Here is a 16037-nt window from a genome sequence, read left to right as displayed (position 1 = left end):
CAAATACACACACACAAACACACACACACACACACACACACACACACACACACACACACACACACACACACACACACACACACACACACACACACACAAGCACACAGACGCACACACACTCTCCAGTTCATCTACCCTGCATCTCAAACACTACACACTCCACCTCACGCTCCTGTTTCGATGCGGTGTGGTCGTAATGGTAGTTGATGTACATGTGCTATGATGCTAGTCATGGTAACATCCGGCTGTGTCTGGCCTCCAGTTGAAGCCGAAAATCAAACACACACCCGTAACGTGCATTGTGAGTGAAGAGGAACATTTTGAGACAACTTTTCTTTCCCTATCTCTGTAGTCTGTCTATCTCTCTCTCACTCTTTCTCTCTTTCTTGTCTCCAACCTCCAACCTCCCTGGCTAGCACTCTCTCTGCATGTGTATTGGTTTCAAGCTGCGTGCTGTTTGACCCTGTTGGCTCAGAGCTGTTAGTTCTTGAAGCCACTCAACCGAGCGCGGAGAGAAGCAGAGTCGCAGCTTCCTGGAATAATCTCTCCCCCGTCATGTGGAGAGCAGCCTCTCGTCCCTGGCCACAGCTCCAGGCCTTGTTAGTCCGGCTCCGCTGAACGCTCGCTCTCCATTGGTCAGCTCAGGAGCAACACTGCCTCCCTGACTTCCTGGTCGGGATGCAGCGCTTCTTCCTGTGGTTCTGATATATTCGGCCCAGCCTGTCAGGGATCCTCTCTTCATACAATTCTTTATCTACGATGCCAGACACTACTACTACTACTACTAAAAATAATGAGATAGAGATTTATGATTTGAAAGATAGATAGATGGAGGGACGGATGGATCCATTTATAGATGGATACTCTAGGGAGATGGATAGATGGCTATTTGGATGGATAGATGGATAGCTGGATGGTTTATACTTTTTATTCATTTTGATATGAATTGAAGGATGATGATGGTGATGGGGATGATGATGCCGACGATGATCGCTGCGATACTTGAAGCATAATGGTCGTCAGAATAATGACCGGGAATAAAGAATAAGTTCTTCTTAGTCCACCTCCTCTCCCTCCCCTCGTCCCCCTCTCTCCCTGTCACAGAGAACCACTTTGAAGGAACATTTTGACATGCATGGTTTATGAAGCATGTTAGAACTCTCGGGCTCCGTCTCTGTCTTATCTGATCAAATCATACAGTGCAGACATAAGTCCAGTCGCCCCCCCCCCCCTCCCATCCGTCCTCACCTCCCTCCCTCCCCCCTTCGCCTCCTTCCCTTGTTCCGTTTCATCTTCCTCACTTCCTACTGCTTTTGTCTTTCATGTTGCGAACCTAGCCCTCACGCTACCGTCTCGCGTTGCGACGCGGTCTTGATCGGCGCCGTGCTGGCGTTCGTGTTAATGGTTGCTCTTAACGACTTGGACGGGGCCCGGCAAGCTCTGCCTGGCGTTAAAAAACCATCGTCTTTCTCTTTCATCTCCTCGCGGGCAACCATTAGAAAACACAGGAACACAGAGAAGGAAGAGGGGGAGAGAGGAGGAGAGGAGGTACTAATGAAGGTTAAGGAGGAGAGCAGAGGAGTTAAATTGTGAGAGGTGGGGAGCGGGGGGGGGGGGGGGGGGGGGGGTGGAGGGAGGAATGGAACGGGGAGATGAGAAAAGAACAAAGGAGGATGGGAGTAGAGCAAGGAGAGGAGGGAGAGGCGAGAAGGAGTGGGGTGGGGGTGAGGGCGGAGGTGTGAGGAGAGAGGAGGGAGGGGAGGAATGGGATGGGTGGCATGCGATGGGAGGAAGAGCAAGTTGTGAAAAAGAGAAAAGCCGATAGGAGGGGTGAAAGAAAGAGCCAGGAGAAAGGAAACATGACAAAGAAACAGGAGTTCTTCCAGCGGAGACAGTTCACCTCCTGCTGGGCCATGCTTCATTAGATAGAACGGCAGCATAACAGAGACGGAGTCATCACATGCACCTCAGTTCACCACACACAATCACACCACACTCACCACCGGTTGTATACACCTCATTACCCTCACTCTCACTACCGGTTGTAAATACCCTCATTACCCTCACACTCACCAACGGTTGTATACACCCTCATTACCCTCACAATCACCGGTTGTATACACCCTCAAAACACTCACCACTCCTTACCCTCAACACAGTTCTTATCTACCCTCGTCAACCTCGTCACCCTAACCACGCTTCGTACCGACCATCCCCATCCTTCACTTCAACACAGAAAGTCCACCATTATCGCTGCCATCATTCACAGCACATTTATTGCCATCTGTCCTTTGTGTTAATTCCACTTCTTTACCAACTCAGTCCCGGTTTCTGAAAAAATCCAGCCTGACCTTTGGCTGCCTCTATTCTCTCTCTTTCATTCTTCTTTCTTTCTCTCCCTCCCTCTTCTTTTCTCCTGGTCTCCTTGGTCTTTCCTGTGAAGGTTTAGGAGAGAGACAACCAATGTTGGCTGTAACGGAGGGCATGGAATGCAGTGGATGAATGAAAGATATATATTTTCGGAAAGAGGAAAAATTGTTAAAGCAACAGTCCTCTCCTTTGAAATTCAATAAGAAAGGGAACATGATTAGAATAGGTGCAGAGGTCGACCGCATGTTAAAGTTCCTGCCCACCGTGACAACAAAAGCCAACACAAAACGATGGAAAGTTGGCTAAAGACAACCGCTTTGTGTCCTTCGACAACAACTTCCCACCGCCAAAGGGTACAGCCCAATGTTGGTGTTTGTTTAAGATGGTTGATGTCGGTCAGGGCATTGTGCGAGCGGAATTGTGCTTGTTGAAACAATGAATGTAGGAGTACAGAAAGTTCCATAACAGGATGAACCCTCTGTTGTAAACTAATTAGAACAAAAGAGCACACAGCATCCAGGATTTCCATCCAAGTTGTTTGCGTTATATATTTTATCATACGGCAGTATATGTTGTGGAGCCCTTTGTCAAATCATATGAACAACAAGAAACAGGCAGAGATTTGTTTCTTAGACTTTAAACTCTTATGCACCCCATCCAGAATCTTCCCTGGTACCCCAACAACATAGAAAATCTACCCAGTAACCGGGCGCTATTCTGAGCGCGTACTAACATGCTAACGCGCTAACTTGCTAACTGGCATGGCGGCAAAAGAGGTGTGAAGTTTGTCTGTCTGGGAGAGGAAGTGAGAAATTAACAAAAAAAGGAAACAATAATATGCAGCGACAGACAAGAAAGCAAGAGACAGTCTGGTTGTAGTGCACGCAATGCAAAGGTAGTGCTATCAGCCATGAAAAAACACACACACAAACCAACACACACACACAAAAAGGTACAACTGCACATGCATAGAAACATAGTGTGGAAGTATGGAAGGGCTGTTTCAGGGAGGGTTGGGGACAGAGAGGACAAACTTAAGCATATGTCACGATGCACAGATGGACACACACACACACACACTCCTTCACTCACACTTGCTAAACATATTTTTAAAAAAACACGCATTCACCCTCACAAGCATGCAAAAGACATACACGCACTGTCACACATGCAAAATATAGATGAGCACACACACACACACACACACACACACACACACATACACACACACACACACACACACACACACACACACACACACACACACACACACACACACACACACACACACACACACACACACACACACACACACACACTATATCTGGCAGAAAGGTTGTAATCAACACCTCTGAGCTGTGAGCAGACAGGAGTAACACCAGTGGTGACAGAGTGTGTGTGTGTGTGTGTGTGTGTGTGTGTGTGAGTGTGAGTGTTTGTTTGTGTGTGAGAGCAGTTATGTCGATAGTCTCATTGAGAAGGTGAAAAAACAACAACAACAAAACAGAACTTTAAGTCTCACATGAAAGTAACCTATATTATTCGACAAGCGTTCTATGTTATGTAAAGCCACTCTTAGCATACATTTCCTTGAATATTTAAGTGTTGTTTTGAAGATTTATGTATTCATGTTCTTCAGTGGTTCATGCATGTTTCTTAACCCCAATGTTGTAGTTGTTTTAATCGATTTCCACTCAAGGAAAAGGCATTATGGGTAATAAGATATATTCTGCCTGAAGAACTACGGTAACCTGTATGTGTATTGGTGCATCTGTGTGTGCGAGTGTGACTGTGTGTGTCGCTCATCATAGTTTGATTGCAACCTGTGTCATTATAGTGGACGAAAATCCTGCTTTCAGCCCCCAAACACACACACATTCGTGGTGTCATTGTTAGCTGGAATTCTCAGCAAGACTCCTCTCTAATAAGTTGAGAACAGCTGGAGGAGTGTGTGTGTGTGTGTGTGTGTGTGTGTGTGTGTGTGTGTGTGTGTGTGTGTGTGTGTGTGTGTGTGTGTGTGTGTGTGTGTGTGTGTGTGTGTGTGTGTGTGTGTGTGTGCGTGTGTGTGGGTGTGTGTGTGTGTTGATGCAGCAGACAGGATAAGGACCATTTATGGTCGCTGGGTGTTCTTTAATTGGAGTTGTTTAATAATTGGCCCGTGGGGGCTCATTTGCATTGTTACCCCGGCAACAGGCTGTTTACCTTGTCTGAGCTCAGTGTGAGAGTGGGATGATATTAACATAGGCAACGTGCACACGTACACATGTGTGCACGCTCAACATACTGTGCTGCTATTGGATTGCTACATCAGCAGCTCGCTGTGTGTGTGCGTGTGCGTGTGCGTGTGCGTGTGTGTGTGTGTGTGTGTGTCTGTGCTTCATTTGCCATGTACTTGTGTAAGATGATAGCCAAACAACAAAATAATTAAGAGAACAACAAGATCCGAGATGGCCCATGCTTCAGTTCAAGTCTCATAGCATTTAAATTGTCTCTCAGAACTTTTTTGTTCCTGAAACTGAGCTTGATTCAGTTTGCGACATCAAATAATTCTCGTTAGCTCTCCTCGTTAGGAACAACAGAATGCAGAAAACGCCACTAATTAAAACAAAACCCGATCAGACAACAGTTAGGGGAACTCATACAGCCTCGCTAGTTAGCTTGTAGCGTGTTGGAGCGGGGACACGGGGTCGAGAGGGCCGCTGTCCCCCCTCCTGCCGGGCGCCTGCTGTCTCTTACTGTCTCCAGAAAGGGAGAGACATGAAAAGAGAGAGAGGGAGAGGTCGTGCAGGCAGTCGAATGTATTGGATAACGAGAGGTGAAGGGGTGAAAGATGAAGAGGGAAGGTTTCTTTGCTGTTTAAAAAATAATGAATTGAAACAAGCAGATGTGTGTGCATGTGTGTGTGTGTGTGTGTGTGTGTGAGTGTGTGTGAATGTTTGTGTAATTTAAGTATACTGTATGCCCCCCCCCCCCAACACACACGCACGCACGCACACACACACACACACACACACACACACACACACACACACACACACACACACACACACACACACACACACACACACACACACACACACACACACACACACACACACACACACACTTACACTACCTTCATAAAAGATAAGCTGCTTCTCTCTTCTTTCCCTTTTGGTATTCCTTCCTTCAGTCAGTCCTCTCTTCTTAAAGTCAAATATAAATACATAATATACATCCAAAAGGTTTAACATTATCCGCCCCCTTCTACTGAAATATAAAATATAAAAAATACAATCATAGCTTTCACTCTCTCCTGCTCAAATCTAAAAACATATCAAAACAATATTATATATATATTTTTTAACCCCTCTTTCCTCTGACTCAAATGTTTAGTACTTTTCTTACCTACTCAAAAACACAGACATTTAAAAACCCAGCGTAACATTGTGATTATGACACTAATGCTCCTGGTATACACTGCATTCCTTTCCTGAGTTGAGGCGAGAGTGCACTTTCTTCCTATTTGTGTTTCCATGCTTTGCTTCATGTTGCTTTGCTGTCATGCAGTGCTCGGCAGGACTGTGCACGAGGGGGTGCGTTGTGCACGGGGGAGTGTGTTTTGCACAGGGGAGTGTGCACGGGCGAGTATGTTGTGCACGTGTGATTGTGTTGGCATGGGGGCGTGTGCATGGGAGCATGCACAAGACTCTCAGAACCTCTGTGGTTCGCTGCAGTGTGCACGAAACCCCAGGGCCCCATGGTGTGTGTGTATGTGTGTGTGTGTGTGTGTGTGTGTGTATGTGTGTGTGTGTGTGTGTGTGTGTGTGTGTGTGTGTGTGTGCGTGTGTGTGTGTGTGTAAGTGTGTGTGTGTGTATATGAGAGTGCCCAATGCCCATCTCTTTGTATGTGTGTGAGTGTGCGTCTGTGTGTGTGTCTGTGCGTGTGTGCCTGCGTGCATAAATATCTGTGTGTGTGTGTGTGTGTGTGTGTGTGTGGGTGTTTGTATGCATGCCTGCTCGTGTATGTGTGTATATGTGTGTGTGAGTGCACATCTGTGTTTTTGTGTGTTGTGTGTATGGTTGTGTGTGTGAGAGAAGATAAAATAAAACATTTAAGCAAAGCTTTTCTTTCATTCCTCCATGGTTGATGTTGAATGTTTCCAAGACTTAATTAGCGAGCCCCTGGCGTGGAATGGATTCTATTATTTTTAATTATTCACCAAACAAACGCTACGCTTTGACAAATCCCCACTTGTCTCAATGTTTTTGGTAGGAAGGAAGTTGGACCCAAGAGTGAAAACGTTACTCTATAATATTTAATAATATGCTCATCACATTGGATGTCATTTCAAAATGATTTAATTCTTTACTTGCCTTCCTTTGCCTTGAACTGGTACTGTAATAGTTAGTAAGTAAATGAGTACTATAGAAGTTTGAATGTATATACGTGTGGGAAGACAGGGAGAGAAAGAATAAAATTGAAAGAGAGGGAGGAATAGAATGAGAGGTAGAGAGACAGGAGAGGTAGAAAGAGAGGAAAATTGAGAGAGAAAGAAAGAGGCAGAAAGAGTGGGGGTTATTAACTGATAACCATTAGATCAAATCGGCTTCCCAATAAAGACTTTTCCATCTATCCGTCTACCTTGCTACCTCTCTGTCTGCCTGCCTGTCTTTACACTCTCTGTCGAGCATGGTCAGAGCCAGTGGACCAATCAGAACGTTGGGTTCATTCTCTGCCACCATAAGAATGGACAGGTCAGTTCAGACGGTGATAACATCATGTCTCTTAGGGTGCTCATCGTGCTAACAGCCAACAAAAATCAACCTCTATGTGCTTTCAAGAGGTTTAGATAATCTTGTTTTTCCCCACCCAGTTCTTTGTTTTGACTTCATGTCATACGCTTGCATGCACTCACACACCCCAACACACACACCCACACCCTATACACACAGCGTGTGGGGGTTCACCTCCAACAGAGAGGAGCAGATCGAGATGGCTCCGCTCTTAAAGCGACGCTGTGATGCGTTGCTGTGGTCAATACCCCCAGTTAGGCACAGACAATAACACCAACGTCCCCACACGCACAGACTCATGGAGGTACGCACGTATGCTCACACACGTGCATACACACACACACACACACACACACACATACACACACACACACACACGCACACGCACACGCACACACACACACAGACAGACTTATTTGCCCATGCACACATACAAACGCATACACACACTCATACACAAATGCATGCATATACACATAGACACACATAACCAAACACACACACACACACAGACATACACACACACACACACACGCAACACATACACACACACGTACATTGACAGACAGACAGACACACACACACAGACACACACACAGGGACCCACATGCAAACAAAGAGACACGGCAACAGATAAAAGAACAGCGTGTGTGTTTTGACATTTGTGGAGGAATATCTGTTGATAAAGCAAAATAGGTTGTCTTTTTATCCTCTGCCATCCTACTCCACCCCTCCTCTCCTTCTCCTCCTCTCCACCTCTCCTCCCAGCTCCCGTCCTTCGATTCATCGACGCCTGAGAAGAAAAGGGAGTGTGTTTTAAAACAACACAAAGTGACATTTTCTACAAAAGAAAACTATATTCCTCTCTCTGCTGGGGGCCGGGTCTTTCAAAGAGACCTTTTACCACTTTTACTACAGACAGACATACAGGTAGAGACAGGTAGACACTCAGGCAGACAGACATAAAGTCAGATATACAAACAGACAGGCAGGGGGTGAGGCAGACAAAGTGACAGGAAGAAGATCGACAAACACATAGACAGACGGCATAGCTCTCAAGGCTAAGTGTTGTAGCTTTTAGGGCTAGGCGTTGTATTGTAGCTCTGAGGGCTATGTGTTGTAGTGTCGCTCTGACATCTAAGTGTTTTAGCTAGCGTATCTCTTGAGGGCTATGTGTTAGTGTCGCTCTGAGAACTAGGTGTTGGAGCTGGCGTAGCTCTGGGCGCTAGGTGTTGTAGCGTGGCTCCATGTGCTATGGGTTGTGGCATAGCTCTAAGAGCTAGGTCTTGTAGCGTAGCTCTGTGGGTTAGGTGTGTTAGCACTGCTCGGAGTGCTATTTGGTCGTAGGGTAACTCTGAGGGCTAGGTGTTGTAGCGTAGATCTGAGGGCAAGGTGTCATAGCGTACCTCTGGGGACTAGATGTTGTAGTGTAGCTGTAAGGGCTAGGTGTTGTACCGTAGCTCTGAGGGCTGGGTGTTATTCCGTAGCTCTGAGGGCTAGGTGTTGCATCGCTTGCGTTAGCTGTGATGTTTCAGAATAGATTTTGGTTCCTCACAGAGCGATGTAATTATGATCCAATAAAAGGCATCTGCTACCCATCAACCTTATCCCACTCCTTCCACACTCACACACAAACCACGGGGGGCTTATGCACGTTTAATATATTTTTGTCATTTAAATAGATATATAAGATGAAAGATGAAATAAAAAATATTTATCTCTTTTCCTTTGGGAAATGTGGCGAGAGAGAGAGAGAGAGAGAGAGAGAGAGAGAGAGAGAGAGAGAGAGAGAGAGAGAGAGAGAGAGAGAGAGAGAGAGAGAGAGAGAGAGAGAGAGAGAGAGAGAGAGAGAGAGAGAGAGAGAGAGAGAGAGAGAGAGAGAGAGAGAGAGGGAGGGAGAGAGAGAGATTTATATATACCTCACTCATCTCAACATCTCTCTTTACCAGTTCACATCAGCCACTCTTCTCATCCATCCATTGACAATAACTCTATTAATATAACTAACTTGTTTCAACAAATTTACCCAAAAGCCGCAAGTGAAAAAATAACTGAATATTTGGAAACAACACAAGCTCCACCAGCTGAAGAGGTAGTAGCTCCTGCTGGGAAAGGTACTAGTACTGATAAAAGGTCACCAGGAAAAGGAAAAGAGAGACAGAAGGAGAGGACAGGAGGGGAGAGGAGGGGAGGAGAGGAGGGGAGGGGAGGAGGGGAGGAGAGGATGGGAGGGGAGGGGAGAGGAGGGGAGGAGAGGAGGGGAGGAGAGGATGGGAGGGGAGGATGGGAGGGGAGGGGAGAGGAGGTTAGGGGAGGAGGGGAGGGGAGGAGGGGAGAGGAGGGGAGGAGAGGAGGGGAGGGGAGGTGAGGGGAGGGGAGGTGAGAGGAGCAAAGGAGACCAAGAGAGATCAGGGGAGCAGAGGAAAAAGGGCCCAAGAAATCAAGATTGATTTGTGCGCCTCCCGTTTCGTGTGCTCCTCTCTCCTCTAGGAGATGCTCCCACACGTCTTCAGATTAATGTGTGCTCCTCCGCACCTCATCCATCAGCGTCACAAGCTGCTGGTTGCTCTCCAACTCCTCGTCCCTCCATTAAACATCTCTCTCCCAACCCCTACCACCTCCCAGCCTCTCCCCGCCTCCCCCCATACTCACCTCTGTCCCCTTAGCCTCTCCCTGCCTCCTCCAATCCCCTCCTCTGTCCTCTTAGCCTCTCCCTGCCTCCTCCAATCCCCTCCTCTGTCCTCTTAGCCTCTCTCTGCCTCCTCCAATCCCCTCCTCTGTCCTCTTAGCCTCTCTCTGCCTCCTCCAATCCCCTCCTCTGTCCTCTCTGCCTCCTCCATTCCTCTCCTCTGTCCTCTGCTTCTCTCTGCCTCCTCCATTCCTCACCTCTGTCCTCCTCCTCTCTCTGCCTCCTCCATTCCTCTCCTCTGTCCTCTGTGCCTCCTCCATTCCTCTCCTCTGTCCTCTGCTTCTCTCTGCCTCCTCCATTCCTCTCCTCCTCCTCTCTCTGCCTCCTCCATTCCTCTCCTCTCTCCTCTGCTTCTCTCTGCCTCCTCCATTCCTCTCCTCTGACCTCTCTGCCTCCTCCATTCCTCTCCTCTGTCCTCAGCCTCTTCCCGCCTCCTCCGATCCTGTCCTCTGTCTTCTCAGCCTCCTCCCATCTCTCCTCTCGGCCTCTCGGCCTCTCCCCCTCACAACCTCTACTGCCTCCTCCCCGCCCAGCTGCTGTTATCTTGAAGACATTAAATGGACCTATTTACTATCCAGTCCTTTACAAGACACTTTTATCCAGAGCAATTTAGGTAGACCACTGACATTGGTGTTTGAGCCCCAGTTTTCCAGGGTTTATGGCCCACACTTGCCAATCCACATCAAAATGGACTGCATTTATTAAGCACAATTTCTAACCTGTGGCCATTAAAAGCACTTAAAATCATTCATCCATTCACACACTGATGGCCGTAAAATATCCAGGCATGAGACTGGCAGAGTTTAATGTAATGTATTTAGTAATTCTCAATCATTGTATTAGATCAAACAATATGCTAAGATGATAGCTGATAAAATATGGATGAGATGATGAAATATATTTTGTAAGTTAAATTACAGTTGTTGGACTTTGGTAAAGTGATTGGTCAGAATAAATGTCCGAAAAGAGAGCGACAGCCCCCAGAGAACATTGAATAGGTCAGGAGATTGATGGAACTGATGAACCGGTGCTAGCTTTAGCTAGTTGTGCATTAACAACATAAATGTACCAGTCACTGTGACAGCTAGCCAAAAGGTTAATGCTAGTTCTGTTTTGTTTTGTATGTTGGATAATGCTAGCCTCGTTCCGCGTGTAATTCCAGTGAGGCTACTCTTGGCATGGCTCCATCACGCCGGGTTATATGGGCTAATGCTAAGCTACATTATGCTGGAGAATCACCTGAGGCCAAGGTGTGTGTATGTTAATGCTACGCTACATCATGCCGCGGAATGTATGCTCGCACTAGACAGGCGAACCTGGGAGGACGTTGTGTCAGGGTTGACCTTTTCCCGCCACATGGCAGGCATGTGTCATGTCACGACTCCTCTCGCAGCGTGGGCTAACGAGCTGCGCCTCCTGTGATTAATGATGCTGGGGGGTGGCGGCGCTGCCCAGCCCAACGCAATAATTCTTCCTCCTGCCAGTCTGACATGACCAACACCACTGGGGGGAGGGGGGAGGGGGGAGGGGGACGGGGTGGGTGGGGCAGTGCAGCCACGACACCTGTCTTTGTCTGCTTTCTCACAAGGCCAAGAAAATCATTGATGTTTGTAGCTTTTGACGTGTAAAATACGCTAGGGTGCGAGACAGCCCTCATTTCGATAGCACTTCGAGTGAGCGCTTCAATTTAGGTGTTGGAAGCCATGAAAATGGCTGCCAAACATGGGATGACTCATTTATAATTTATGTTGTATAATAGTATAATTAATTAGTTTGTTTTGTATTAGGATTTAAAACATTATTTTAAAAGCGCTTTGACACCTGCCATCCAGTGTGAGGGACAGATTTTAAACTAGAAAATAAATAAATAATAATAATGGTTTTGTCGTCAATGGTTGCTCTCCCACTATTCAATTGCAACCATAGAAATGAGAGGCTGCTGCAAGCGATTCATGGGTTTGGGACGTAGAAGCTACAAGGCCATCAGATACCACAAAGCCCAACCTACTAATTATAACCAGTTGGTAAAAAAAATCGACATGAATAGAACACGTAGCGACACTTTTTCAGTTTATGGCGATCCTTCACCCACAAAAGTGCCCGTACAATTTCATCAAAACTTTGCACAACAAAATTGGAAACAGGCTTTCTCTGATTCTATGTAATCCGTGTCTCTTTTGAAGCTTTAAAGATACATTGAAGCTCTGCAGTAACTGAATCAGACTCAAACTAATGAGTTGATCTGAAAGCCAATGACTGTGTAACTACCTTTCATTTCTCATCTCAGAATATTCAAATATTTGTTTGAAAAACCTTGGAAATATATGCATGGTAATGGCACATGGAAAAAGCTCTGTCTGATAATTTCCAGCTTGCATTCATTAATTCATCCATCATTCATCCCTCCATCACTATCCATCATCTCCCCATCAACCCATGAAGTCATCCGCTCCCCGACTGTAAAGAAGAGAACGACCCTGAGGAGGTTCAAAGAAACTCTTGAGTTCACATGTTGACAACCAAACTCTGATCTTGTTGTTTGAGTCTGAACAGAATGACTCCAACAGATATTGAGCTTCTCTGCAGGCCATGCACAATGGCAATTGGTAGGTCACAACACAAAGAGAGAGAGAGAGACAGAGGGAGAGGGACAGAGTGAGGGGGAGACGGACAGTGAGGGGGAGAGTAAGAGAGAGAGAGGGATATCTTACATTTGTCAGAACCAAGGGCAGCCTGAGCGACATCCTGGACCTCTTAATGATGTAAACAAAGTTATAATTCAACCTTCTCATCTTCCTTCCCTTCGCCTCTCTCCCTCCTTCACTCCTCCTCTATCTGTCACCAACCCAGAGTACAGTTTTCTCCGTTTCCATCTCTTTCATCTTTCCATTCCCCTGCTCCATCAATTCATCTGTTTATTGTATTAAGAACCAGAAACTGAACGCCAGCCTGTCTGATTTATGTAGTTAGATGTTTTTTTGGGGTGGAATGACCAATCACCTCGGCGCCTCAGGGTTGATTCAGACTACAGATTATCTATGAGGGTACACCCCGCCGAGAGAACTCTGGTGTGGGAGGGCTCTGGATACGTGAGTGGGCTGGAGTGTGTGTGTGTGTGAGGAGGTAAACTTTCGAGCCGTGACTGCATCCTCGTTTAGACGTGTGCAGCGTCTAGTCTTCGGAGATGAGTGGTTGCTTGTTACGCGTGGAGTTTTGATTGAACAGTTAACTGTGATCTCCTCCCCCAGTCTGTCTCTGTGTTCTCATTCAGGGATTAGGGTCCATGTAATTGAGGAATTTCTGCGTGTGTGCTCATTATGGCTGTGCACTGCAAGTCCTCAGAGTGTGTCAATTGAGTGTGCAACTGTGCACGTTGGATTGCAGCTCGCAGACGTTTTTTTGCCTTGAGGTTTTTGCACAGATGAGGAAAAATGTCTGCTGATGATCTGTTAAGAGTCCTATTATCACTGTTATTTCTATTACAACTAATACCACTTCTACTATCAACGCTATTCATAAGACTAATTTTAGTACACCCATAGGAATGACAGACAGGCAGACAAACGGATAGAGACACACACACTCGCACTCACACATACTCACACTCATTAGCCAAGTCTGGCTGCATGCTGGTTGCTTAAGGCTAGTCTGCAAATTTGATCCCTGGTCTGTTCAGATTACAGATACACAGATTTATTGAACGAGATAACTCTGCAGGGAAGCACACAGACACATGCACTCACCCGGACTCACGCACACACATACGCGCGAGCCCGCACGCACGCACACACACACACACACACACACAGACACAGTTGCAAGCGACCAATCCAGAAGGTTTGGTCCCGACATAGTAATCCTATCTGGGTACTCAGCGGTTAAAGTCGTAGAATAATCTATAATCCAATCTCATAATCTGGTAATATTGTAATCTGTCTACATGAGTCTAAACCAAGCGATCACATCTTTGTTTGACTCATCTGGTAAAAACACACTGGGGAGATCTCAATGGCAACAGGCCACGGGCAGAGGGTAACATCCTTCTAACAATGGGAACCGCTAAACACAGCACCCCGACCACAGTTTAGCAACAACACTACTATTTTGTTATAGGTACATATTGGTAGGTATGTGCAGGTATGTAAAGCCTACACAGCAGCTGAACATCAGCTCAATTTAAAGGGCTAACATCAGAGCTTAACTACAGTTATCTAGGACAGGTTGCTGATGCCTGAGTCCTAATCTACTGTCAGCATTTCCACGTTTAAAGCGGAGGAAGCCAATCGGAATGTAATGGTGGTGCTGCCCGTTGAGCTAGCCAGCGTTAGCTTGCATGAAGTAGCTTTAGGTAGCATTAGCTGATGAGCCTAATGAGGCAGAACCAGAAGATGGTTGGATTAGCTTCTTAATGTTTAGCCGACCGCATTTAAGCAACCCAAAGATGCAGGCCAACATATGGACACGCAATGATAGTCTGTTTAGTATTTGTGCGTGTATACTGTTTGTATACACACAGTGTGTGTGTGTGTGTGTGTGTGTGTGTCTGGGGGGGGGGGGGGTTGTTGTGTGTGTGTGTGTGTGTGTGTGTGTGTGTGTGTGTGTGTGTGTGTGTGTGTGTGTGTGTGTGTGTGTGTGTGTGTGTGTTGCATATGGTTAAGCCCATATCAGCCCCGCAGTCTCCAGATCAATACCAGGATTTAGAGATAAATTCCCAAAGTTCTCAGTGATCCCTGCAGGAGTCTTTTAATCCACAAGAGGTCAGCAGGGGTCACTAAAGGTCACCAGGGGCACACTAGTAGCCATCCGAGTGAATGCATGTTTTCTTGCATGATATGATTAGTTTTGAAGTTTGAAGGTTCTGTCTGTAGACCTTAATAACGGTCTCAAAGGCATTCTATGACCTTGTTCCTAGAGATACGGTAACATATACATTCAGCCCAATCATCCCAACCACCTATTGGCAAGCAATCTAACATCACAAACAATCATATGCCAATAAATTAAGCAATTAACAGAACTGTTGGCCACATAAAAAGACTGAATTTGCACAGCCAGGAATGCAACACGCAACCCCCAGATCTGTGACTTCTTTGACCGGAGTCTCCGTCTAAAACTCTTCCCTCCTCTTCTATTTGTGTGTGTGTGTGTGTGTGTGTGTGTGTGTGTGTGTGTGTGTGTGTGTGTGTGTGTGTGTGTGTGTGTGTGTGTGTGTCTGTGTGTGTGTGTGTGTGTGTGTGTGTGTGTGTGTGTGTGTGTGTCCGTCCAGACCCTGTGCACGGACCCCAGACCGTCAACGTGGTTGACATCCGTGCACGCCAGCTCACAATCCAGTGGGAGACATTTGGCTATGCCGTGACCCGTTGCCATAGTTACAACCTGACGGTACGTGCTGACCAAGATGTCTGTCCATCCATCGTAAAGTGTGTCAAGTTTATCGTCTTGTGCGAATCAACAGAACAATGAGCTGCAGTAGTTACTGCCGATTAAAACCTTTTTTTGCTAAATTACTGGCGAATTACATCTCCGGTTTGCGGTCTGCCCATACATTGTCTCAGAAATAATCATTACAATCTCAAGTACCATTAAAAAACATCATTATTTATACGATCAATATGTACTTAGTGTCGAAAAAATGTTTCCCATCGTCCGTCCGTCCGCCGATGCCTAATCTCTCCCTCTCCGTCTTCCGTCCATGGCTGGGGGTTTCCATGGCTTCCAGGTGCAGTACCAGTACTCGTTCAACCAGCAGGAGTACTCCGTGGAGGAGCTGATCCAGACCTCGTCCCACTACACCCTCCGTGGCCTGCGGCCCTTCGTGACGGTGCGCCTGCGCCTGGTGTTGGCAAACCCAGAGGGCAGCAAGGAGAGCGAGGAGATCGTGAAGCAGACCGAGGAGGACGGTGAGGCCCTCCCGCTACCCTGAGTGATTTGTGTTTAGTATGTCAGACTTGCGTGAGAGGGTGAGAGCTGAGGGAGGAGAGTTGCACGGCCGATCGGCTGCCCTGAAACTACTGGCTGGTTGTTTGGAAACTTTGCTTTTGCTAAGCTGTGGTGTCCAGAGCTTATCCGTAGCTATCGTTGACTGCGATGCCCCCTGACCCCTCTGTGCTCTTACTGTATCTGACTGTAATTCACTTTGGACACAAATCATAACATGATTGAATATATGGTGAACAATAACTGTAATAGAACAATCAAATAC

At 46.6% G+C, this 16037-nt stretch overlaps 1 protein-coding gene across 6 annotated transcripts in view; it reads left to right on the top strand.

Moving 5' to 3' along the window:
- ptprt (protein tyrosine phosphatase receptor type T) overlaps nt 1-16037 on the top strand; it is a 183457-nt gene that overhangs the window by 60918 nt on the left and 106502 nt on the right. For all 6 annotated transcript variants that reach the window (XM_030375803.1, XM_030375802.1, XM_030375801.1 and 3 more), the window contains exons 9-10: nt 15102-15217; nt 15555-15735. In XM_030375803.1, coding sequence (XP_030231663.1) covers nt 15102-15217; nt 15555-15735 — 297 coding nt within the window. The remainder of the gene's footprint in view (nt 1-15101; nt 15218-15554; nt 15736-16037) is intronic.

The sequence above is a fragment of the Gadus morhua genome, chromosome 13 (genome assembly GCF_902167405.1).
Source record: "Gadus morhua chromosome 13, gadMor3.0, whole genome shotgun sequence".
Taxonomy (NCBI): domain Eukaryota; kingdom Metazoa; phylum Chordata; class Actinopteri; order Gadiformes; family Gadidae; genus Gadus; species Gadus morhua.
This window is presented reverse-complemented; position numbering and strand designations above follow the sequence as displayed.